Here is a 24671-nt window from a genome sequence, read left to right as displayed (position 1 = left end):
TAAAAATAAATGGATTCAGCTGGTGGTAGTCTCATACATTATCCTATGCAATATGTCAAAGCGAGTGTGCACTAAATTTACCCAGACGCAGATCTTTGCCAGTTGTCAAAAAACCAAATCGATCCATTCAGTTTGTCTCAAACAAGAGGAGGAAGAATTTGGTATGAGTTGATGCAAAAAAACGGCTTCAACCGTTTAATTTACGGAGTGATGATCGCTTGCAAAGCTGAACTAAAAGAATACGATGCAGCTTACATATGAGTAAAACAACTGCAAAAGATGTTTTTTGCTGCGCAAGACATAAAGCCAAGAGCTTCATGCGTGTAAAATGTTTTTAAACTGACAGTATCTACCTTATGATCGATTTTGTGTCGATACACTTTTCCTTGTACCTTTAGAAATACTATGCCTTTCGTCACTTCCCACTTAACACATTTAGAAAATATATGCCAATTTCACCTCAAACTCTAAGCAAATAGAGCTAAAATGTGAATAAGTAGTTGGCATCAACTTCCGATGTTGGGCTAAAATCCGTGAAAAACCCTGTAAAGTAGTGAAACCTGGGATAAGCTTCACATAAAACAGTATTGAACGATAAACTGTAAAATATTCGTTTAAAGTGCAAAAAGCTTACCGATATACAAGATCCAGGGCATGCATATAGGTATACAAACCTTTTGGCTTAGTTTTGAAGCCCGTTAAAACAATAGTTGATAGATTTCTGGGGCTCATTCACAATATACCGGCAGACTTTCCCTGCAGGTCCGCAATGTTTGAAATAATAATAATAAAAAAAAACAATCTTACATGCGTTCAAAACATGAATAGGTCAAGGTTGATTGTATATTGAATTAAAGCTTAGTCTCCAGAGCTGTTTCAGCCCGCGGCCTGGGCGCCACGAGGCGTGTGCAACACATCACTCCCTTGATCTTCTGCCTGAACTGATGATTCAGGAGGGCATACACAAAGGGGTTTACAGCTGAATTGAACAAAACCATCATGTCAACAATAGTTATTTGAACAAAGCTGATTTCGAGAGATGTGAGAAATCTTAAAACGTATTCGATTGATTCGGTTCCCCAACAAACTGCAAAGATGAAACTGACCGTTATGACCATCAGAGTGACGCGTTTTCGAACCCTCAGCACACTCTGGAAATTGAGAAAAGAAATAAACATACCATTCAGCAAATGGCCTTTTATAAGATCGTCATTTAAAAGGAAAACAAAAATATTCTCGATAATTCCTTCAAGGTTTCACTTTCAGTGAAAAATTTTGTCTCAAAGTTGAAAAAATAATTAGATGGAGATTGACAAGAGAGGAGAATTTCATCTTTCTTTTTTTAGCTTTAACTTGTCTTTTGACTGTTCCGTAACAAGCATTTAATTGTTCATAAAGTATGTCTTAAGCAAAATTAAGTATATGTACGTTCAAGCTGAACGTTTACCAATGATCCTTCCTCTTTAATTTCTTCGCATATTTTGCCTACCCACAGATGAAAAAGTGAGGTATCTACATTTGGCAAACAGTTTCCTTGAGTAAAACATGACTAAAAGCTGAGGGCAACTATTTTCTTGCCAAGGCTTTAACGGTCAGTTTACAATAGTACCCTCGATCAGGTTTGCCAGCAAAAAAGCCTAAGTTAGGGGTATGCTCTATGTATGAAAAAAATAACCATCAGAAAACTGCAATTAGAACCTACTTGTTGTTTATGGTTTAAAGGATTGTTTTCATTAGACTTAAACCACAAAGTGTAGACGACTTTGGAGTAAAGTGCAATCATGGTAACAGCCGAAGCAATAACTAACAACAGCCATGCCAAACAGTATGTTGTAATCATCCACGTTTTAGGCCAGCTTTGAATACAATAGTTTTTCTGTTCATCAAAAGTTCGCGTAAGAAACTTGGGCAAGTTAAAAACTGCTGAAAATGCCCACCAGCAAAGAACAATTATCTGCAAAATAATGAAATAAAAACGTCAATATCTTTTACTTCCCAAGTTTGGTCCTTTTAAATAAATGATTGCGTGCTCATGGGAATGGATGAAAGATTCTTTCCCTTTGTCCACATACTCTGTGCTGCCTTCTCTCTAATTTGTTGCTTGAAACTACTATAAGGTCTTATTACGTAACCGGTCTTCAAAAAGTGAAGTCACTATTTACTGAATCATACTGAGCCACTAATGGTCACTTTGCCTTCAACTTACCTTCAGTTTATGCTGGGTCAGTTTTCTATTTGGATCAAGCGGATAAACCACGGTGTAATATCTTTCAAAGGAGATCGCCACCAAAGTAAAAACTGAGGTAATTCCGGGAATCCAAGCCAGATTCCCTCCAGTCAGCAGTTTGCAAAGGACTAAACCTGCCACTCCATTTGGCTGCCTTAGATTGAGGCTGACGATAACCTTTGGTGTAATAAAGATTGCGAACAGAATATCGGAGACAGCCAGGTTCACAAGAAGGTAATTTATGGTGATTCTTCAAAATAAAAAAGCGTGTTCAAAAAGCTGTGCATACGAGAGTTTTAATTCTTAATGAAAAAAAGGTACATGAATGGAACTGTAAGAAAGACGACCTCTCAACATACATTTCTAAAATCTAGGAGTAAATGGACTTGTTTCCGTATTCTTACATTCTGCACACACCTCGTTTGAAGATGCCTTTTTATAATCAAACAAACAAGTGTATTGCCGGCGATGTCCACAACGACAAGAAGTAAGAGGACGGTAGTGATCACTACATGAGTTGATTCCAACTCGATGACCATCTTGTCAAAAGAGGTTTACATCTCCTAAACTTATTTTTTAAAGCTTAGGGAAAGGTCGCCATACCAAATGAGCTTCAGAAATTAACTATATCCGAGTTTAAATAAAGAGAAGTTATAATCATTTTCGCGTGAAATTGAGACTTAATCACAAAGTGTTATTTTATATAGACACATGAAAAGCATTTAGTGTAAATATGTCACGAAAAGTTTGCGTTTGATGTAAACCCGCACGCTTCCATTAAGAAATAAACATTTGTGGCAGGAAAAAAAATCGAATCGCTAATCCCAACCCATAGAGTTAACGGGCCACCTGCGGACTTGCCAAGAAAAAGAAAAAAAAACCACCGTTAGTTGTCAAAGAGAATTCCCTGCTCTATATCTCATACCAACAAATGATATCATTACTAACAACTTTTTACCACTAATATGAAAAACATTTTAAGATGAATTGAACAAACCTTAATACTCAATATTCTAATTCTCTTCACTAACCAAGATCATTAAGGAAAACTTTGGGAAATTATTCTCCCCTTATGGAATAGAGTTTTCCTGTAGCTGTCAACAGAGTTTACTTTGTATTCGCTTACTAGTCATGAAAAGTGGTATGCAAACTTCATATATGGCACACAAGGATTACAGTGCGATATTGCCCGTTTCACTACCACTGAAAAAAAACGCAAAAAAAAGGTATTGCTTTAATTTTTAAGAAATAGAATTGCCTTGCTATTGAAATTTCTGTGTTTAGAAGAGTACTCTGTATTAAAAAAAAAAAAATTATCAAAACCAGATCACATATTTCCGCTCAAAATTTAAATTTGTCTGAAGAAATGAAACCATCTGCATAGAATTAACAAAATAGAGTTGTCCAACGCTTCTTTTTCTTTTTGCTTTCAATGATAATTGCAAGGACATCAAAAAAATTTACAAAAGCACTGGATATTAATTTTTTAATTTCAGCGCCATATACCAATCGACACTTTTTAAGACACTTATGACCTAAACCGTGGGAAATCGTTTTCCAACGATAGAACAGCTGCTTATCGCAAACATGTCAGGGAAAGTTTACTCGCGATACCCTCAGATTATTACGGCGATGAACTAACTAATGGAAGATTATGTTCTGCAAACTTAAGAATAACAATAAAGTTTACCAAGAAATGATCAAATTTGCAACTACAAAACATATTTTTTTAATATTTAGACTCCCGTTCACTAAAAAGCAGAAACCTGTACATTCTTCAAAAAACTGTTCTGTTTTTGCTTGTTTGTTTGTTTGTTTTTTTTGTTTATTTAAAGCACACTGATAACGGACACTCATGACTATTTGGCCCCATTCACACCAGAAGAACACGATTAGTTGGACCGGGTTTAACTTAACGAAAATCAGACACAGAGAACTGAAAAACTGAATTTTTCATAATCATGTTAATTTTAATATTCGCGGCCATGTAGAAATATCCAAATGTTATGCTAAGGTTACTGATGAGTGAACAACTGTCTAAAGGGGGTAAGTTTCTAAAAAACTATGGTACTGCGTCGGTGGAAGAGTATAACAAGGAAATTTATTATTACCAACTAAGTTGATAACGTAATTTGGCCACCGTTGGCATCGTTAAAGCTCGGACAACATGGAGGACGCATTATTACGAGCTCTATTTTTCATCGTATTTATACACCTCTTCTGGACTCAGCAATGGCAAGTAATAGAGGATCGTTCATTTAACTTAGATTACAGAGGATACAACGAAGTCTCTAAGACGAATTCTTCGCTCAGGTAGCAATTTCGAGCTCACTTCTTTACACCACGTGGAATTACATCATGGCCTATCGTCAAAAGGAAATTCGGCTTTCGCCGTCCAGGCTACTACCCCAACAGCTCATCCAGTTTCAATCCAGTCAGGTCACTTCTCTTAAGAGCTGGAGACGTAGAACGAAACCCGGGAGATAAGTGTGTCTCACAGCTCATCTCGAGAAAATGCCTGAATCAATTGCCCTGACAATTATAATCGTCATACTCGTCACTGCAGACATTGTGGGGAATTCACTTGTCTGTTTGATTGTGAAAAAGCATAGAGATATGAGGTACCAACACTAGTAGAAACTGCATTTTCAGTGTTAAGATAAGTTGTTACGTATGAAGATCTTTTTCGTTCTACAAATGGAAGATAAGTCATTGCAATTAATCGCCGTTGGTGGTTTTAGAGTCAAAGATTATTTAGAAGGCCGGGACTTAAGACGGGCGAAGAGAACTCAACTTCCGCTTGGAAATCTTTGCGTTTTTGCATACGTGCTCGACTATGCATAAAACGACATAATTGATACCCTTTATTATTTTTTAAGACCTGAGCAGATGTCAGCAATAAATTATAAAGTACTTATTCAATGTTTTGTTGGTTCTGAAGGACTCCCATAAATTACCTGCTAGTGAATCTGGCTGTGGCAGATATCATGTTTGCGACTTTTCTGGCGCCAACAGTAATATTCAGCCTCGCTTTAGATCATCCAGATGGCACTACTGGTTCCGTGTTATGCAAATTAGTGACTGGTGGAAATGTGGCATGGATAGGAGGTGCGTCATCTATTGTCACCCTCGTCATAATCGCCATAGAACGTTATTACGCAGTCGTACATCCCTTTGAAAGTCAAAGAAAACTTAGCAAGCGTAGACTGAAGGTGAGTCTGTAAGGACAGATAACAGATCAACGATAATAATCTTTCGATTTAATCACATGTAAGTGCAGGGGGATTTCTGATATGTTTTTAAGAAGATAGTTTCTAAACATCTCAATTGGACTGAACCACATCTTCAACGATAGCTAATGTAGCTTTGTGATATGCTGACTTCAATATCTTACTTTTTACACAGCTAATTATCCCGTGTTCTTGGACATTCTCTTTAATTCTTACCACCCCTTTATTTCTGGTAAGAAATAGGAAGGGCAATTCTTGTGAACACGGTGGCCTGAGGATTGGATGGCTAAGGCTTATAGTTCTGTTTGGTTAGTCTTAATAATAATTACTTTGGCGTTAATGGTTGCCTTATACACCAGAGTTGTGAACGCTTTGTGGTGCAAACAGGACAATTCACCAACCAACATACAGAAGGTAGCGCTCACTAAAAAAAATAATTTTGTATATGCGTGTTTCTTTGGGTCCAAAGCCCAAAGCCCAAAGCCCAAAGCCCAAAGCCCAAAGCCCAAAGCCCAAAGCCCAAAGCCCCAAAGCCTCCCCATGGCGAGAATCTTAACGTTTCCTGCCCCTGAGTATCACCCGGCTTGTTACTTCTTATGAGCCACTTAATTCAAAGTTCTCCTTACAATGATCCCCAACCAAAGCACTTAGCCGTCGAACGATTTCTCCTAGTAAGCGCCGGGGGGCAGGGGGGGGGGGGGGGGGAAGAGCAGCACGGACTCATATTCCCGCACAGCGGCTATGTGATAGTCCGAGGTCCTATGTGTTAGATCTCCTCCTGCTACGAATGTGTCGCCACAAATATTGCATCGTCCCTTATTTGATTCCATTATTCACTTTTTTTTTAACGCAGGGCGTCATGAAGAGCCGCAAACGTGCTACCTTTATGGTAGTTACGGTTAGTTTTCTCTTTGGAATTTGCTGGGGAACAGAATCAGTAGAATTTTTCTTGAGAGCATATACATCGCTTGACATCAGTTCTCTTCACGTGGCTATAGCTGACACAATGGTTGTGTTTAATTCGGCACTTAACCCGTTTATATTCGCTCTCATGAATCATCAGTTCAAGGAAAAGATAAAACGGATGTTCATCTGTGACAATCCCACGATGGCACGAATTCATGCCGCTGAAAACCTCAAAATGATTCAACTTAACAAACAACCAACCAACAACATCGCCACCCAGTATTTATCGCATTCAAATTTTCCTTGAAGGAAAAAGACGTTATGCCTAAAAAGTAAAACACTCAGAGCTCTGCTGTCCTATTTTAAGGAGAGCATTCTAGGCTAAAACGCTAGCAGTGCTTGATTCCGGTTGGCTAGTTTCCCTCATGTTCCCTCGAATTCCTAGTTTGATTTCCAAGAAACACAAGGAAATGTACTGTAGATGTAATTGAGTAAAGAAGACTGTGAATATCATGTTCTAAATCATGTTATATACCAGAGTGTTTCGTTCTAAAGTTTTCTTAGGTCTCCTGTCGGAGGAATATCTCCTATCAAATAGTCACCACCGAGGGAAAGAGTTTTGACTTTTTGGATTCTGGAGGGCTGATTATTTTCAACATTATTTTTTCGTCACGGCAAGGGAATGATTAAAGAACTTAATTGTGTACCTTGGCGAAAAATTGGATATATTATTATAGAATGGCACTGTTCTGGCCCTGACTACAACAGAATAATTACAAAAAGAATGTCACCTTATTTTTGTAACTCAGGATAAAACTAATGAATACGAAACCGGGAACAGCTTTTCCAAAAGAATTGCTTTTCAGGTCATTATGATATGATAATGAGTAAAGCGTATATAAGGACAACACTAAAAGTAAAGCAAATAAATAAGAATGAAATATTTGTAAAATTTAAATAAAGTTGAGTAAATTGTAGTTATATCTAAGATAAATGTATAATTTGAACCCTCCTTAATCTAGTTTCGTAAAATTACACAATTTTGAAAATGTTTGTTTTCGCCATTTTATTGTTTTGATTACGTCTTAGTGTCGTTCGTGCTGGAAAGAATGTGCTCGTGCAGATGAAGCAGTTTTGGGGTAATATTTTTGCAATGCCACTGTTGCTGACCCATTTTAAAAAGTACAATATTGGGGCAAATGAGTCAAACTTATCGATCGAATCCACCTAATTTTCAAGCTGACATCTAGATAGACGTACATTTCACGAGTCATCTAGGCATTGAGAGTATTCCTGAATAAATGAACACCACCAAATGTAAGTCTCCGTTCGTTCATTTTACAAAATGATATCACTGAAGCTAAATGCCCGGCAATCGAGTAAGGTCTTAAATACACTGAATGCCCGACGGTTAGAAATTGATATTTCTCCAAATTTCATTGAAGGGTTTCGAAGCGTTTTACTTCGAATATGACACACCGTGCTCGGTAGTCTATTCAAGTGTCGACAAACAGCGATTTTTCGGTTTTATAGGCTTGGAAGGGAAAATTTGACCACCAAAGAACAAAGAAGTATTTAGAATCACTTGGGATATCTAAACAAACACCGAATTTTCTAAACAGGTTTATTTAGGTTTTCTGCATTGTCTTCTCTCCATATTTACCGAACTTGAAGCTGGTCTGACGTGGGTAGCCCTTTATATCACTCAAGAAAGGAGTCAAAGGCAACATTCTATACGCAACCAAAGTGACCTCCCAGACTTTATGGCATATGTGTTTTAGTATGGTACGCTGACCGCTGGAAAAACCAACACAATTCTTGGAATTAATCACTTGGCATTTCTAAACAAACATCGAATATACTCAATAAGTTTCATTTGTATGGAGTTTTCGGTGGCATTTTTGTGAAAATTTCTTACTGCTGGTCATAAAGTCCATTAAGACCGTAACCGGCAGTGCAACCACATGCGTAGAATTTCTAAGTGGCGACAACCGAGCGATATTATAGGATGCACAAGCTCGGAGAATTTGTCCACTCAAAGAAAATTAGTTTTTGTAATCGCTTGATATTTCCAAAACTAACGTCTAATATTATTTACAAGTTTGAAGGAACTACAGTTTATTTAAAACCGTGCGTGGCTGCCGGGCATTTAGCCACATAACCTCTCTATTCCTAAATAGAAAGTGAAATTATGCTCTATTTGATAACAGATGAAATCAGGTATGTTAACGACTATAACCTGGTCTCTATACCCTTATTTTCCTTAGCAGCTTTGGCTTGGGTTGTTACAGAAGCACTTGGGCAGCAGATCACTCCCCTGATTTTTTGTCTGAACTGATGGCTCATTAGGGTATAAACGAAAGGGTTGAAGGCTGCATTGAACAACACCATCATGTCAACAATGGCAATGTGCACAAAGGGGATGTTGAGGGAGTTCATATTCCTTAGGATGTATTCAATTGACTCTGCTCTCCTGCAAATTGCAAAAATGACACTGACTGTTATTACCATCAAGGTGACCCGTTTCCGAACCCTCAACACACCCTGTAATTAATAAAAAAAAAAGGAAATTCTGGTAAATGCAAAATCAAGTCCTTGATTTCTCACCAAGGCTTCTTTCTCAGCAAAAGTCAAAGCAAATGGACATGTGATCGATGGGAGTGTTCCTAATCTAAATAAACTCCACTTTTGCCCGACGATTTCCATTTAGGTTCCTTTAGTCTGCAGATTGGACGTAATCATCCACTGCTGTAATCCCCTAAATTTACATGACTTTATGACGCGAAATCCTTCCTTGTATTGCTAAAACAAATTTTATAATCTTCAATTCCATGAAAGGTAATGGCATAGAGGAAGCAAAAACAGTTCTGAACTCTTGTCTAGGCCAGGGCAATAACTAATGGGCAATTTATTTTTAAGAACCTAGTATACTCTGAGAGGAACTTGGGTGATGAATTCTTGATATTAAATGAGAAGAAACCTACAAATATTATTCTGAAGTAGCTTTGATCCTGCACTACTTTTCGACACTAGACAAAAAACTGTTTCATGCCATGGATAATTAAGTGAGAGAAATGTTGACTTAAGCACGCACTTGTTGTTTACAGCTTAAAGGAAAGCCATCACTTGGTTTGAACCACAGGCGGAACACGACTTGAGTGTAAAGAGAAATCATCAAACCAACAGCCGCAACGGACAGCAACAACCATGCAAAACCATATGTTTGAGGACATCCACTTATGGGGCCAGCTTTATACACAGTGGTGTTTGTGGTTTTGGTATGTTACTTCTCATAGGTACCGACAAGAAGGAGAGGTAATTTAAAAATCACCGAGAATATCCAAGAACCAAAAACGGTAATCTGAAATATATCAAATAACAGGAAGATGTGTGAGTCAATGTGTTTAGAAACTGGTGAGATGTAAAGCGAGGGGAGGTAAAAATATTTCGTCGTTTCTCGTTGAATGCGTCACTTTCTCTGCAGGCAATCTCGTAGCCAAATTCTATCTTTCTGTCACTATGCCCTACCGACGCCAAAATGCAAAAATAATACTTTTATCGCGATTTTAGACGTATTCTAATTTATCTCCTCAAGACCCATTCCTTAAATAAACGTGATCAGCTTTCAAAGCCTGTGAAAGCACAGTCGTGTCTTTTGTTATCGAGTGGCGTTAAAAAGCGTTCAAGGAACGTGGGACGATAGTATAACAATGAAAAGCATGAAATATGTTGTAATAAACCCTACTGGGAATGAATAAAGGGGTAAGTTTCTAAAGAAACTGTGGTGCTGCGTCGATGGGAGAGTATAGCAGGTAATTTAGTGTTAACAACTGGGTTGAAAACGTAAATTAGCCACCGTAAAGGGTAAAAAAGCTGACGTTTCGAGCGTTAGCCCTTCGTCAGAGCGATAGGGCTAACGCTCGAAAACGTCAGCTTTTTACCCATTACGGTGGCTAATTTACGTTTTCAACCCAGTTGTTAACACTAAATTACCTACTAGGAATGGTCAGTAAGGCTGTGAAGCTATCACCTTCCCCCGACCAATTTATGCCATAACTCACCTTTACTTTACGCTTAGTAAGTTTTCTATTTGGAACCTGTGGATACACCACAGAATAATATCTTTCGACAGCAATCACAACCAAAATAACGGCTGAAGAAACTCCAAAAATCCATACCAGATTTCCACCAGTCGCAAGCTTGCAGAGGACAGAACCCGTTACTCCATCTGGGTGACTTAAACTTAAGCTGACGATAAGCTTTAGTGCGATAAAAATCGCGAATAGAATATCGGAGATAGCCAGTTTCATAAGCAGATAATTTATAGGAGTCCTTTAGAGTTGAGGGAAACAAAATAATAACAACGATGAATCATGTGAAAGAAGTCTGATAGCAATGAAAGGAATCTACAAACAACTCTGTCACGATCGAACTTCACCAGTATAATGAAAATGTATCTAGGTTATTACTCTATCAATCCCTGAGCCATACCTCATTTGACGATTTCCCTTGATAATCAAACAAACAAGTGTATTGCCTGTGATGTCCATAATGACTAGGATTAAGAGCACAGTGGTAATCACAACAGAAGAAACCACGCAGTCCACCATTGTGACTCAAGAGTCGGTTCTCAGCCTGAATATCATCAACAGCATGCAGCTATATCAATCTTTATTATCGTGTCATGTTCACAAAGGAAACGAACGCTCATTAAGCGCGTCTTAAGCAAGCTGCATCACGACAGGTCTCAATCTCAGTACCAAGTATAGAAATACAAGACCACTTCAATTACAAAAGGAGACGGTCCAAGATATGAAAACGTTTAAACTTTCGAAGCCAATTAAATTATCTGTTTCCAAAAGAAAGGTTCATATCGAAACGTTTCATCGAATTCGACATGAGGTCTGTGTTCATTACGTTTTACAAAATCTGTCTACTTCGCTGCTGGCAAATACAGCTGGGTTTAGTTGTATAAAGGGCGTTATATACACGCTATCCACCGTATAAATCGCTATCCAGCGCTCCAGTATAGCTATCCAGTATAGCGTTATGCACCAGATAGAGTTTTATCCAGAGGATAGCGCTCTGATCCAACCTTCGAACAACCGGGGCCTGAACTATACTCTATTCACTCGGTAACAACCGACTGATGACCATTCCTAGAATATAAACATTACCAGATTACCGCACCATTTTTAGCAATATCTTAAAAAGATAATTTAGAATGCTCACCCGTTTAAGTTTAGACGGAGTAGTGTTAAAACTAATTTACTGAGACAAATCTGGATAAGTTCCAATCGATTCAAAGCTTCCACTTCGCATTTAACCTGAGGCCAAATAGCGGGAAATTAATTTTAACCTTAGAAACAAACAAAATTGTGCATTACCAATTTACATTTTGCTCAGACACATTGAATACGAGAACGAATATAGAATCGATCCTCGCAGTTTAGAGATTTCTGGTGAAGCGGGTTTGACCAGATTGTGTACTTTAGTTAGCAGCTTCATGTACGGTAGTTGTAATTTTTTTTTCCGCCTTATTTCAACTGAACTAGTAGTTGAAATAAGATAACTTAGAATGGCTCACCTGTTTATGTTAAAACGGAGTGGTGTTAAAACTAATTAACTCAGACAAATCTGGATAAGTTCCAATCGATTCAAAGCTTCCACTTCGCAGTAAACCTGAGGCCAAATAGCAGGAAATTACTCTAAATCTTTAAAACAAACAATATTGTGCATTACCAATTTACATTTTGCTCAGACACGTTGAATACGAGAACGAATTAGAATCGATCCTCAAAGTTTCGAGTTGTTGTCTGGTGAAGCGGGTTTGTCCAGTTTGTGTACTTTAGGTAGAAGCTTCATGTACGGTAGTTGTAATTTATATGTTAGGCCTTATTTGAACTGAACTATTAGTTGAAATAAGGCTGAAAAAATTAGGTCTGTACGGGATTTGAACTACTAGATCAGTAGTGTTTATACCGGTAACTGCGAAGATCGATTCTATATTCATTAGGAACAACATAGTTTCTGTTTGGGTTTTACTAGTGGTGTTCTTGTTTGGGGTTCTCTCCTGGCCTTGGTTTGGACTAGCAACATAGTTCCTGTTTGTGTTTTCTGTTTTCAGTAATCGGTTTTTAATAGGGTAGAACATCAACTGCTTCTCTTTGTCTGCGTGTCACAAGCTTTTGGTTCGCCTCCTGAAATGTTCTTTCAAATATCGTAAGAGTATTAGATGTTTTATTTTAAATGTCAAGCGATTTTAAAACTTAATTTGGGTTTTATGTGGAGGAATTTCTAAGCTTGAGCACAATGTAAAATGGCAAGTTTTTCGACACTTACAAAACATTTCTGACTTAGTCTATCAAGACCGTGCCGGTAGTCAAAAATATTCTCCAAATCTCAGAGAATACCCCATGCAAACCTAATGCAAGTGCTCGATGATTTTTTTAGAAATGCCAAGCGATTCCAAAATTTACGATGCCCTTTAGGAGGACAAATTTTCCCGAGCTTTGTGTATAATCATAGAATCGTATGTGTAATCACAAGCTCAGAAAATTGGTCAACTAAAAACCAAAATAATTTTTGAAATCGCTTGACATTTCTAAAGAAACATCTGATACTCTAAGAATTTTGAAAGCTCTTTCCAAGAAGAGTTTGTAAAAAAAATTTATTGCCAGACACGGAGCGTTTAAAAACCCTGCTCGGCTGCTGGACGTTGAGAGCGAATGGGGAATTGATTGACAAGTTAACCACCGTCTTCTGTCTGTCGGCAAAATCTTTAAGGACAACAAGCGTTAAACTTTCGCGCCCTTAACGGTACTCGACCCAGTCTACCGAAGACACATCTAACCGTCGTAGCCAAACGTAGTCGGCAATCTTAAAGTCCCTAATATTGATTAACAAGCTAACTCGTAACGGTTTTGAAACGGTGCAGTTATCTTGAAATATAAGATATTAAATCAACAGCAAAAACTCTTGAGGTGTCCGTTATGTTAACTTTTCGAATAACAGAAGGGCTCTAATCTGACTTCCGCGACCAAATAGTAAGGTTATCCGCTAAGACAGGTTCCTTTTTACAGCAGATATTTTAGGTCCTAGCAACAAAAGGCGTCCACTAAGGTTCTCTTTGTTGAGATTTCACTAAAGTTAGATGGGCAAACTAAGAGCCTCCGAGGGATATCTTGATCAGCCAAACGCAGCCTCAACACACCCTCGCAAATCGTGACTTCTTTCAGGCCTTATGATGAAAAAAATTTGTCCAAGGAGGGAGGGGGGATTCGGCGGTGAGACATTTCTGTGAGACATTGCATTACAGTTTGAGATCGAAGGCATCCCTATTGAAGGATTCATTGGACAACTCTGGTTTGTAAATCTAATCCTGAAATGTAAAACTGTCTTTCAATTTTCCATATCTACACTCAGAGGTTCCTGAAAAGTGTCCAAGCTCAAAGGCTAGGTCAGAATGGGTTTATGATGCCATTTCGTTTTTGAAAAAATAATGATGATCAAAAACTCACTTGTTGTTTATAGTTTAATAAATTACCGACATTAGGATCACACCACGAGATGAAATGAACTGAGAGTATAACACAATCATAGTGACAATGGACGACACGTGGTTGAGTACTGCACTGGTACTGCAGAGGTCACATGTTAAAATCCCGTACACTGAATTTTTTCATGCCTTACTTTCATTACTGCTTAAGTAGTGTTTATTACTGCGAAGATCGCTTCTTGTTAATTTCTCAAACCGAAGTTCACGTATATAGTTCATATGTATTCACAGTCAATGTCCCAGATTACGAAACCTTTCTTACAGGTTTCGAATCGATATGGATAAATATTCCGTGACTAGTTTTTAAACAAAATCTAACCATTGTCGTGGTTCATGTGTGTGGCGTAGCTTACCAGCGAATTCTGTCACAATTTCAACTAGTAGTACTTCTGATTGGAAACTTCGAAAGTCTTTGCTGTTAAATGTTAAAACTTTTTCGATTGGAAATGTGTTACTTTAATTGAATATCACACATGTATCCGTCACAGAATGTGCACGTACACATGCATTTAATAATTCCTGGTAATATTTCTGCGTTACTATTGTTCGTCTTAAAAGAAGAGAAACGACAGAAAAATCATACTCAGGTAAATATTTAAAAGTGCTTGATCAAGCTCTTAATTTTCAAGATGACCTCTAAGCTGATGTGTGCATTTCACATACCATTTAGCGATTGCGAGGTATCCTAAGGATACAAACACTACCATAATTACTCTCCATTTGTTTAATTTACAAGTAATCTCTAGCTCTAAGACACTCCTCCTTGTGACAAATGTCTATTTTTAAATCGATTAAGTCAACTACGCAACCAACTAAAGTTTAGTCTCCACGGTAGTACTTTTCTCGTTGGTTTTAGCTCTTGGCCTAGGTGCTGCTATGCGTGTGCCGAAAATCACTCTCCCTGATCTCTTGTCTGAACTGATGGTTCAGGAGGGCATACAGGAAAGGGTCGACAGCTGAATTGAACAAAAACAATATGTCGACAATGGCAATGTGTACGAACGTCACTTGAAGGGTGGTAGAAGTCCTTAAGACGTATTCAACCGACTCTGCTCCCCAACAAACTGCGAAATGACACTGACTGTTATAACCATGAAAGTGATACGTTTTCGCACCCTGATCACACCCTGTAAATAAAGAAGACAAACATAGTCATTCTAAAAAAATTTCTTCATTTCTAGGCAAGACTTCTTTTCGGCAAAAATCAAAGCAAGTGAACGTGTGATCTATGAGAGATTTCCTACTTTTACTAGTCCTGTCTTGGACGCCGGAAGTTTTCATTTAATCTAGGTTTCGTTCAAAATAGTATCTTACCTATTTTATTGAAGGTGATGGCATAGAAGAAAGACTACAATTGGGCTATCGATTATCAAGAAATGCCCAAAAAAGGTCACCGAGATGTGGATCATCTGATCAAAATGAGGAGTAAAACGTTTTAGTTCCCGAGGTTAGTTATAACGAATAGTAATATACGTAAAAAAATACCCGCGTCTGATTGGCTGAAAACGATTGCATTTTTCATGTAACACGAATGCAAAGTTGTTACACGAGTGCGAATTGCAAATAGCGTACACGCACCGCCAAATTTTGTCCGTTCCGTCTGAGTATCATTGGAATAAACAGAAGAAAATACCTGGCACTATTAGTGAAGGGAAAATGTCACGAAAAATGTAAAGATGAGAACTTAAAGGTAAAACAAACCGTTGGGAGAGTGGCACGAGATTTTCTTGGAATTTTTCGCCATTCATTTTAAAGTGCTTTATGCCATGTATAATTAGAGAAATTAAGTTTTGACTTAAGCGCTTACTTGTTGTTCAAAAGCTTAAAGGAAAGCAACTCTTTGGTTTCAACCATAAAGAGCACACGACTTGAGAGTAAAGAGTAATCATCAAACCAATAGCTGTCACAATCAAGAACACCCATGATAAACAACTGGCTGTGACATCCATTTTTCGGGCCAGCTTAGCACACAATGATTTGTCCCATCTTTCCTCTCATAAGTACGGGCAAGAAGGAGGGGTATGTTAAAAATCACCGAGAATATCCAAGAACAAAAAAGGATCACCTAGAAAGGTAAGTGAAAGCAAAAAGTGCGAGTGAGTGTTTTTGAGATGAATAACAACGAAAAAATATAAAAGTTCTTGTTTAATGAGTCACTTCTTTGCACTCACGTGCTCTCACGACTAAATTGCATTTTTCACTGGCGCCAAATTTCCGGTGCTACTTCTGCTGATCTGGGAAACTTATTAATTTCATCTCGCTTTTACACGAGTTCCTTTTCATTTCCCCACGATGATTCCTTTCATGAGCCTAGTCAGTTTTCGTAGCCTGTATACGCACAATCATTTCTCCAGCTATCAAGTGGCCTTGGCAAGCGTACGAGAAGAACGTAAACGATAGTATACGGGAATAGGAAAAAAAAACGTCGTAATAGTACAAAAGTCAGTAAAGCTGAGGGGCAACCACCCTACTCCAGTGTGACACCACTTTATTAACAACTCACCTTCAGTTTACGCTTAGTCATTTTCTATTTGGATCCATTGGATATACTACAGTGAATATCTTTCGACGGCAAACCGTAACCAAAGTAACAATGAAGAAACTCCAGCACTCCAAGCAAAATTTCCGCCAGTCACCAACTTGCACAGGATGGAACCTACTGCTCCCTCTGGGTGGATCAAATTCAAGCCGAAATAAGTTTTGTTGTAATAAACGTCGCAAACAGAATATCGGAGACAGCCATGTTCATGAGTAAATAATTTATGGGAGTCCTTTGGAGTCAAAAAAAGGTAGACCTGATGCTAATGATGATGCTAGATTTTAAATATATAAGCAAGCAAGAAAATCTACAAGCAACGGTCTTAATCTAATTATACCAAAAAAAAATAAAAACGCACCACTGGACTGATCTATCATTATCGGCGACTTACCTCATTTGTCGATTTCTCTGATAATCAAACAAACAACTATATTGCCTGTGACGACCAAAACGACCAGGATCAAGAGCACAGTGGTAATCACGATGGAGAAAAACCTCGTACTTTGCCATAGTGACTCAGAGTTAGTTCTCTGCCAAAAAAGTATCAACACATGCAGCCATATCATTTCGGTGTTTTTTTTTGTGTTATTTCATGTTCGCAAGTAAACGAAAGCTAAGTTGGCATATTGCAAGCAACCATAGCATGTTCTTGAAGTTAATTTTTGGTGCCGTTTCGAGACTGGGGCCACACGATCACTTCGCTATAAATGAAGGCGGTCTGAGAACTAAAAACCTTGCAGCTTTCAAAGTTCAAACAAAAATTACGCGGAAAGTTAGAATAAAAAACGAAAAAATAACGAGATAAAGAGACATATATCGCGATGCTTTATTGAAGTCAACATTTGCTATACTTTTATCGGGTTTTGTACTATCTGTCCGACAGAAATACAGATACAACTGATCTAAGTTTTATTCACTACGATGCAAACGTCGCAAGATTATCACAACATTTTAATCATATCATTAAATAGAACTAGGAACGTCTCACCTGTTAAAAATCGAAATAGCGTAATCTTGAAATCAATTAATCTAGTGAAATCCGTTAAGGATCTAGCCAATTCAACGATGGCTTCCACTTCTAAAACAAAAGACTTGTGGCTAAACAACGGGAAATTACTTCAACTCTTTCAAACGAATAACATCATGCGATACCAATTTACGCCTAGCTCAGACGCGTTGAATATAAAACATGAATAAGATTAATGAAAGTATAATGACAAGAATCTTTGCTTAGAGATGATACAATCAAAACGGGCCAGGCCGTTGATATGTGGTTTACAATGTTGCACATACAGGGGCTATTGTAAAAAACTGCTATCTGGACTCGAACGTTCAGATAGCGACGATGACGACTTCTCAGAAAAGTCCGATGCGATTTGTAAATTTTCCCGGCTACATGTGTAAAAAAATTTCGATGAGAAAAGTGACAATAGTTCACAAAAAACGAGGTGATATATGTAAAGGCGCACATAAGTAGGTATCTTTAATCCAATGAGGTGTCCATATCGTAATTTCATGACCGGTTATCTATCACTTTTTGCCTTAATATCTTAAATGCTTCATGCAAAACAATGATAAGGAGTGAAAGAAAGAGCTTGAGACAATATAGATATTACCGACATGTTAAGAAAGCAGAATTTTGCACATGCCGAATCAAGAACGAGGAGGGCGTCGCACTTACCTGATCTGGAGAAAACTTGAGGAAACGAACACACCATATGGCTGAAGCGTTAGAAATCATACAACGAAAAGTCTTGCTCAGTAGACTAATTGTTTGCTATTAGACATGTAATTTAATCTCAAAAGCAGACATTCTTTGTCATTATTGACATAAACTTCAAAATAAATGGATTCAGCGGGTGGTAGTCTCATACATTATCCTATGCAATATGTCGCAGCGAGTGTACACTAAATTTACCCAGACGCAAATCTTTGAGAACGTATGAAAAAGAACGCAGGATTAAAGCTGAATATCTGACTTACGAAGTAATTTGCCGACAAGATTTGACAAGGTGCATTAAAAGCGTGCCATTGTGTTTTGTGGATGAACATGCCTCACCTTTCGGATTATTTCTTTCAAACATAATGTTAAAACGAGATTTCCTTTTCTTTATGCAAGCCTTGATACAAAAACATTAACAGTCGCCTCGAATCTTAATTCTGAAAGCTGTCTGTCGATTCACTGTCTAGCTCCTCAGCACATTTTCCAGTTTTTTCCATTTTTGCCACGGGTTTTTCTTTTGCTTTTGGCAACTTTGGTCATTATTGTGTTGTCCTCCTCATCGCTCCACTGAGCGATCGAGATGGAAAAAAAAAAAGGAAAAAAACGTTTCTGCAATGGGTTCTTTTTCCTAGGAAATCTTGATCCATCGTCATTGACGCCAGGAGGTCCCGTTGTCCCATTGGTTTGCAGTTTCAGGAGGCGAGATAATCTCCTGACTTGGCGAGTTGTTTGCGAACCTTTTTTATGAGCTAAAATCTCGCATTTGATTTTGGGCGGAATACAACCACTTTGAACGAATTTATAGGGTATACAGATTTGTCCGATTCTCGTCAAATTATCCCTAAAAATTATGTTCCAGAAGTAATGACAAACGAAAGTTCGTCGGAAATTTTGATATTTGAAATATTTTCCCAATGACGTCCATGTACGTAACACGCCTCACATATTTTTAGCTACTCCAACTTTAGATGCCGATATCTAGACGCCGATATCTAGACAGCCAATTAGCATATCCAAAAAGCCTGAAACACTTTTGTTGATTGATGACTTGTGAATAAGACTACGCAGCCATTTTACTCGTGCTGCGGGTGAACCGAGAACCGGTCGTCATACCGGCTCCTGACACTTCCTTAAAAGATAAGTCGCTTAAATGATATTTTTATCGTAAACTGCAGTTATTAAGGTTTCTTCTGATATACAGTTTGCTAAGATTTTAGTGAAACTAGCGTGTGTACGAATTTTTTTCCCGAAGGACACCGCGAAGGTGGGAAGTATCCTTAAAAATTTGTGTTCAAGCGGTAAATATCGAGCTAGGTAACAACTTGCATCGCGTTTCAAGTAAGTTTTATTTCGAATTATTAGTGAGAAAATGCTGCAAGTTAGTAAGCTTAATCGCCACAAATATGTCTATCGATAAAACCATTTTTGGAAGCATCTAGTCGTAATCTACCTCAATGAGTTTTGTTCGAGAAATTATTTTTATTTTTCAGTTATTGGGACCTTCTATTTTCAATTTGACATCATCAATGTGCTCTAAGGAAGCCTTGAAAAAATATCGATAGAACAGCATCACGGAAGGAATTAATTTTGGAAAGTTGCCAAAGCTGCGAACCATCTAGAATTAACGTTAAAAAGATCTTGTGATCCTTGAAGAACAAAGTCCCTTACAATGTTTAGTTTTCACACCATGCCACTGTAACAGAAAAACACATCTATGTACTGCCTACCTCTTTGTTTTAATATACATACGGAAACTGCACGAAAAAGTCCTCATCTTCACAAAATATAAATAAAAATTCCCTTTGCCTGTCAAAACAAGCTAAAAAATTTCAGACACTTAAAGAGAGGTTCTGCATCGGGACAATGAGACATTTAACAATTAAAGGATGTAACAGGTTTTTGCACATAACTAAGGTGCTGGAGACTCATTATGTCATCCGACATAGCTTAGCAGTAACAGCAGACAATGAAAAAAGATAAGGTGAAAAATAAACGAAAGAGGATAAATGAATAAAGGAGAAGAAGAAGCACATTTCCAGTTGTCAAAAAACCAAATCGATCCATTCAGTTTGTCTCAAACAAGAGGAGGAAGAATTTGGTATGAGTTGATGCAAAAAAACGGCTTCAACCGTTTAATTTACAGAGTGATGATCGCTTGCAAAGCTGAACTAAAAGAATACGATGCAGCTTACATATGAGTAAAACAACTGCAAAAGATGTTTTCAGTTGCTGCGAAAGACAGAAAGCCAAGAGCTTTCATGCGTGTAAAATGTTTTTAAATTGACAGTATCTACCTTATGATCGATTTTGTGTCGATACACTTTTCCTTGTACCTTTAGAAATACTATGCCTTTCGTCACTTCCCACTTAACACATTTAGAAAATATATGCCAATTTCACCTCAAACTCTAAACAAATAGAGCTAAAATGTGAATAAGTAGTTGGCATCAACTTCCGCTGTTGGGCTAAAATCCGTGAAAAACCCTGTAAAGTAGTGAAACCTAGGATAAGCTTCACATAAAACAGTATTGAACGATAAACTGTAAAATATTCGTTTAAAGTGCAAAAAGCTTACCAATATAAGATCCAGGGCATGCATATAGGTATACAAACCCTTTTGGCTTAGTTTTGAAGCCCGTTAAAACAATAGTTGATAGATTTCTGGGGCTCATTCACAATATACCGGTCAGACTTTCCCTGTAGGTCCGCAATGTTTGAAATAATAATAATACAAAAAAAACAATCTTACATGCGTTCAAACATGAATAGGTCAAGGTTAATTGTACATTGAATTAAAGCTTAGTCTCCAGAGCTGTTTCAGCCCGCGGCCTGGGCGCCACGAGGCGTGTGCAACACATCACTCCCTTGATCTTCTGCCTGAACTGATGATTCAGGAGGGCATACACAAAGGGTTTACAGCTGAATTGAACAAAACCATCATGTCAACAATAGTTATTTGAACAAAGCTGATTTCGAGAGATGTGAGAAATCTTAAAACGTATTCGATTGATTCGGTTCCCCAACAAACTGCAAAGATGAAACTGACCGTTATGACCATCAGAGTGACGCGTTTTCGAACCCTCAGCACACTCTGGAAATTGAGAAAGAAATAAACATACCATTCAGCAAATGGCCTTTTATAAGATCGCCATTTAAAAGGAAAACAAAAATATTCTCGATAATTCCTTCAAGGTTTCACTTTCAGTGAAAAATTTTGTCTCAAAGTTGAGAAAAATAATTAGATGGAGATTGACAGAGAGGAGGAATTTCATCTTTCTTTTTTTTAGCTTTAACTTGTCTTTTGACTGTTCCGTAACAAGCATTTAATTGTTCATAAAGTATGTCTTAAGCAAAATTAAGTATATGTACGTTCAAGCTGAACGTTTACCAATGATCCTTCCTCTTTAATTTCTTCGCATATTTTTGCCTACCCACAGATGAAAAAAGTGAGGTATCTACATTTGGCAAACAGTTTACTTGAGTAAAACATGACTAAAAGCTGAGGGCAACTATTTTCTTGCCAAGGCTTTAACGGTCAGTTTACAATAGTACCCTCGATCAGGTTTGCCAGCAAAAAAGCCTAAGTTAGGGGTATGCTCTATGCATGAAAAAAATGACCATCAGAAAACTGCAATTAGAACCTACTTGTTGTTTATGGTTTAAAGGATTGTTTTCATTAGACTTAAACCACAAAGTGTAGACGACTTTGGAGTAAAGTGCAATCATGGTAACAGCCGAAGCAATAACTAACAACAGCCATGCCAAACAGTATGTTGTAATCATCCACGTTTTAGGCCAGCTTTGAATACAATGGTTTTTCTGTTCATCAAAAGTTCGCGTAAGAAACTTGGGCAAGTTAAAAACTGCTGAAAATGCCCACGAGCAAAGAACAATTATCTGCAAAATAATGAAATAAAAACGTCAGTATCTTTTACTTCCCAAGTTTGGTCCTTTTAAATAAATGATTGCGTGCTCATGGGAATGGATGAAAGATTCTTTCCCTTTTTCCACATACTCTGTGCTGCCTTCTCTCTAATTTGTTGCTTGAAACTACTATAAGGTCTTATTACGTAAACCGGTCTTCAAAAAAGTGATCACTATTTACTGAATCATACTGAGCCACTAATGGTCACTTTGCCTTCAACTTACCTTCAGTTTATGCTGGGTCAGTTTTCTATTTGGATCAAGCGGATAAACCACGTTGTAATATCTTTCAAAGGAGATCGCCACCAAAGTAAAAACTGAGGTAATTCCGGGAATCCAAGCCAGATTCCCTCCAGTCAGCAGTTTGCAAAGGACTAAACCTGCCACTCCATTTGGCTGCCTTAGATTGAGGCTGACGATAACCTTGGTGTAATAAAGGTTGCGAACAGAATATCGGAGACAGCCAGGTTCACAAGAAGGTAATTTATGGTGATTCTTCGAAATAAAAAAGCGTGTTCAAAAAGCTGTGCATACGATAGTTTTAATTCTTAATGAAAAAAAGGTACATGGATGGAACTGTAAGAAAGACGACCTCTCAATCTGCATTTCTAAAATCTAGGAGTAAATGGACTTGTTTCCGTATTCTTACATTCTGCACACACCTCGTTTGAAGATGCCTTTTTATAATCAAACAAACAAGTGTATTGCCGGCGATGTCCACAACGACAAGTAGTAAGAGGACGGCAGTGATCACTACATGAGTTGATTCAAACTCGATGACCATCTTCTTGTCAAAAGAGGCTCACGTCTCCTAAACTTATTTTCTTTTTTTTTTTATAAACCAAATGAGCTTCAGAAATTGACTCTATCCGAGTTTAAATATAGAGAAGTTATAATCATTTTCGCGTGAAATTGAGACTTAATCACAAAGTGTTCTTTTATGTAGACACATGAAAAGCATGTAGTGTAAATATGTCACGAAAAGTTTGCGTTTGATGTAAACCCGCACGCTTCCGTTAAGAAATAAACATTTGTGGCAGGAAAAAAAACGAATCGCTAATCCCAAACGTGCCAAGAAAAAGAAAAAAACCACCGTTAATTGTCAAAAAGAATTCCCTGCTCTATATCCTTATACCAGCAAATGATATCATTGCTAACAACTTTTTACCACTAATATGAAAAACATTTTGAGATGAATTGAACAAATCATTAACCTTAATAATCGATATTCTAATTCTCTTCACTAACCAAGATTATTAAGGAAAACTTTGGGAAATTATTCTCCACTTATGGAATAGAGTTTTCCTGTACCTGTCAACAGAGTTTTACTTTGTATTCGCTTACTAGTCATGAAAAGTGGGATACAAACGTCATATATGGCACACAAGGATTACAGTGCAATATTGCCCGTTTCACTTCCACTGAAAAAAAAGCGCAAAAAAAAGGTATTGCTTTAATTTTTTAGAAATAGAATTGCCTTGCTATTGAAATTTCTGTGTTTAGAAGAGTACTCTGTATTAAAAAAAAATTATCAAAACAGATCACACATTTCCGCTCAAAATTTAAATTTTGTCTGAAGAAATGAAACCATCTGCATAGAATCAACAAAATAGAGTTGTCCAAACGTTTCTTTTTCTCTTTTGCTTTCAATGATAATTGCAAGGACATCAAAAAAAATTTACAAAAGCACTTGATATTGATTTTTTAATTTCAGCGCCATACACCAATCGACACTATTTAAGACACTTATGACCTAAACCGTGGGAAATCGTTTTCCAACGATAGCACAGCTGCTTATCGCAAGCATGTCGGCGAAAGTTTACTCGCGATACTCGCAGATTATTACGGCGATGAACTAACTATTGGGAGATTATGTTCGGAAAACTTAAGAATTACAATAAAGTTTACAAAGAAATGATCGAATCTGCAACAACAAAAACATATTTTTTTAACAATTAGACTCCTGTTCACTAAAAAGCAGAAACCTGTACATTCCTCAAAAACTATTTGTTTTTTGTCTGTTTTTTGTTTTTCTTTATTTAAAGCACACTGATCACACTCATAAAGTCCGCATTCGGCTGATCACACTTAAATATTAGCCGCATTCACACCAGAAAAACACGATTAGTTGGACCGGGTTTAACTTAACGAAAATCAGAAAAAGAGAATTGAAAAACTGAATTTTTCATAATCACGTTAATGTTGATATTCGCGGCCCTGTCGAAATATCCAATCGTTATGCTTAGGTTACTGATGAGTGAACAACTGTCTAAAGGGGATAAATTTCTAAAAAACTGTGGTACTGCGTCGGTGGGAGAGTATAACAAGGAAATTATTATTACCACTGAGTTGAAAACGTAATTTACCCACCGTAAAGAATTTAAAAGCTAACGTTTCAAGCGTTAGCCCTTCATCACAGCCCTTCGCGGTGACGAAGGGCTAACGCTCGAAACGTCAGGCTTTAAACTCTTTATAGCGGCCAATTTACGTTATCAACTCAGATGATAATACTAAAATACCAAGATTCTGTGTCTGTTTGCATGCACGTTAAAGTCTACACAGTA

General features: G+C 37.6%; 3 protein-coding genes and 1 pseudogene across 3 annotated transcripts; 1 reads left to right on the top strand and 3 right to left on the bottom strand.

The window, feature by feature from the left end:
- Positions 1–851: 851 nt before the first annotated feature.
- Positions 852–2766, bottom strand: LOC131791453 (QRFP-like peptide receptor). The gene is made up of 4 exons (XM_059108808.2): positions 2645–2766; positions 2207–2477; positions 1703–1954; positions 852–1151 (listed from the first exon to the last, which is right to left on the bottom strand). The coding sequence occupies exons 1-4, from the start codon at positions 2764–2766 to the stop codon at positions 852–854; spliced, it is 945 nt and encodes a 314-aa protein (XP_058964791.2).
- Positions 2767–4741: 1975 nt separating this feature from the next.
- Positions 4742–6670, top strand: LOC131789304 (QRFP-like peptide receptor). The gene is given in 5 exon segments (XM_059106399.2): positions 4742–4848; positions 5169–5439; positions 5633–5720; positions 5723–5871; positions 6311–6670. Coding segments are annotated over 5 exon segments (975 nt in total).
- Positions 6671–8595: 1925 nt separating this feature from the next.
- Positions 8596–10973, bottom strand: LOC136282854 (QRFP-like peptide receptor; annotated as a pseudogene).
- A 3081-nt stretch (positions 10974–14054) lies between these two features.
- LOC131789285 (uncharacterized) lies at positions 14055–22891 on the bottom strand. Its single transcript, XM_066170810.1, is given in 19 exon segments — positions 14055–14820; positions 14822–14994; positions 14997–15061; positions 15743–15863; positions 15866–15986; positions 16425–16450; positions 16453–16512; positions 16515–16613; positions 16616–16692; positions 16852–16867; positions 16870–16951; positions 16953–16975; positions 18142–18182; positions 21010–21097; positions 21100–21274; positions 21829–22080; positions 22333–22529; positions 22532–22602; positions 22770–22891. Coding segments are annotated over 19 exon segments (1896 nt in total). The 3' UTR covers positions 14055–14733.
- Positions 22892–24671: the final 1780 nt, after the last annotated feature.

This window comes from Pocillopora verrucosa, chromosome 8 (assembly GCF_036669915.1).
Source record: "Pocillopora verrucosa isolate sample1 chromosome 8, ASM3666991v2, whole genome shotgun sequence".
NCBI lineage: Eukaryota > Metazoa > Cnidaria > Anthozoa > Scleractinia > Pocilloporidae > Pocillopora > Pocillopora verrucosa.
This window is presented reverse-complemented; position numbering and strand designations above follow the sequence as displayed.

Coding starts and splice junctions, on each gene's coding strand:
- LOC131791453 (XM_059108808.2), bottom strand. CDS start 2,766: ATGGTCATCGAGTTGGAATCAACTCATGTAGTGATCACTACCGTCCTC. Junction 1,955..2,206: donor TGACCCAGCATAAACTGAAG/GTAAGTTGAAGG, acceptor ATTATTTTGCAG/ATAATTGTTCTTTGCTGGTG. Junction 1,152..1,702: donor CTTTAAACCATAAACAACAA/GTAGGTTCTAAT, acceptor CTCAATTTCCAG/AGTGTGCTGAGGGTTCGAAA.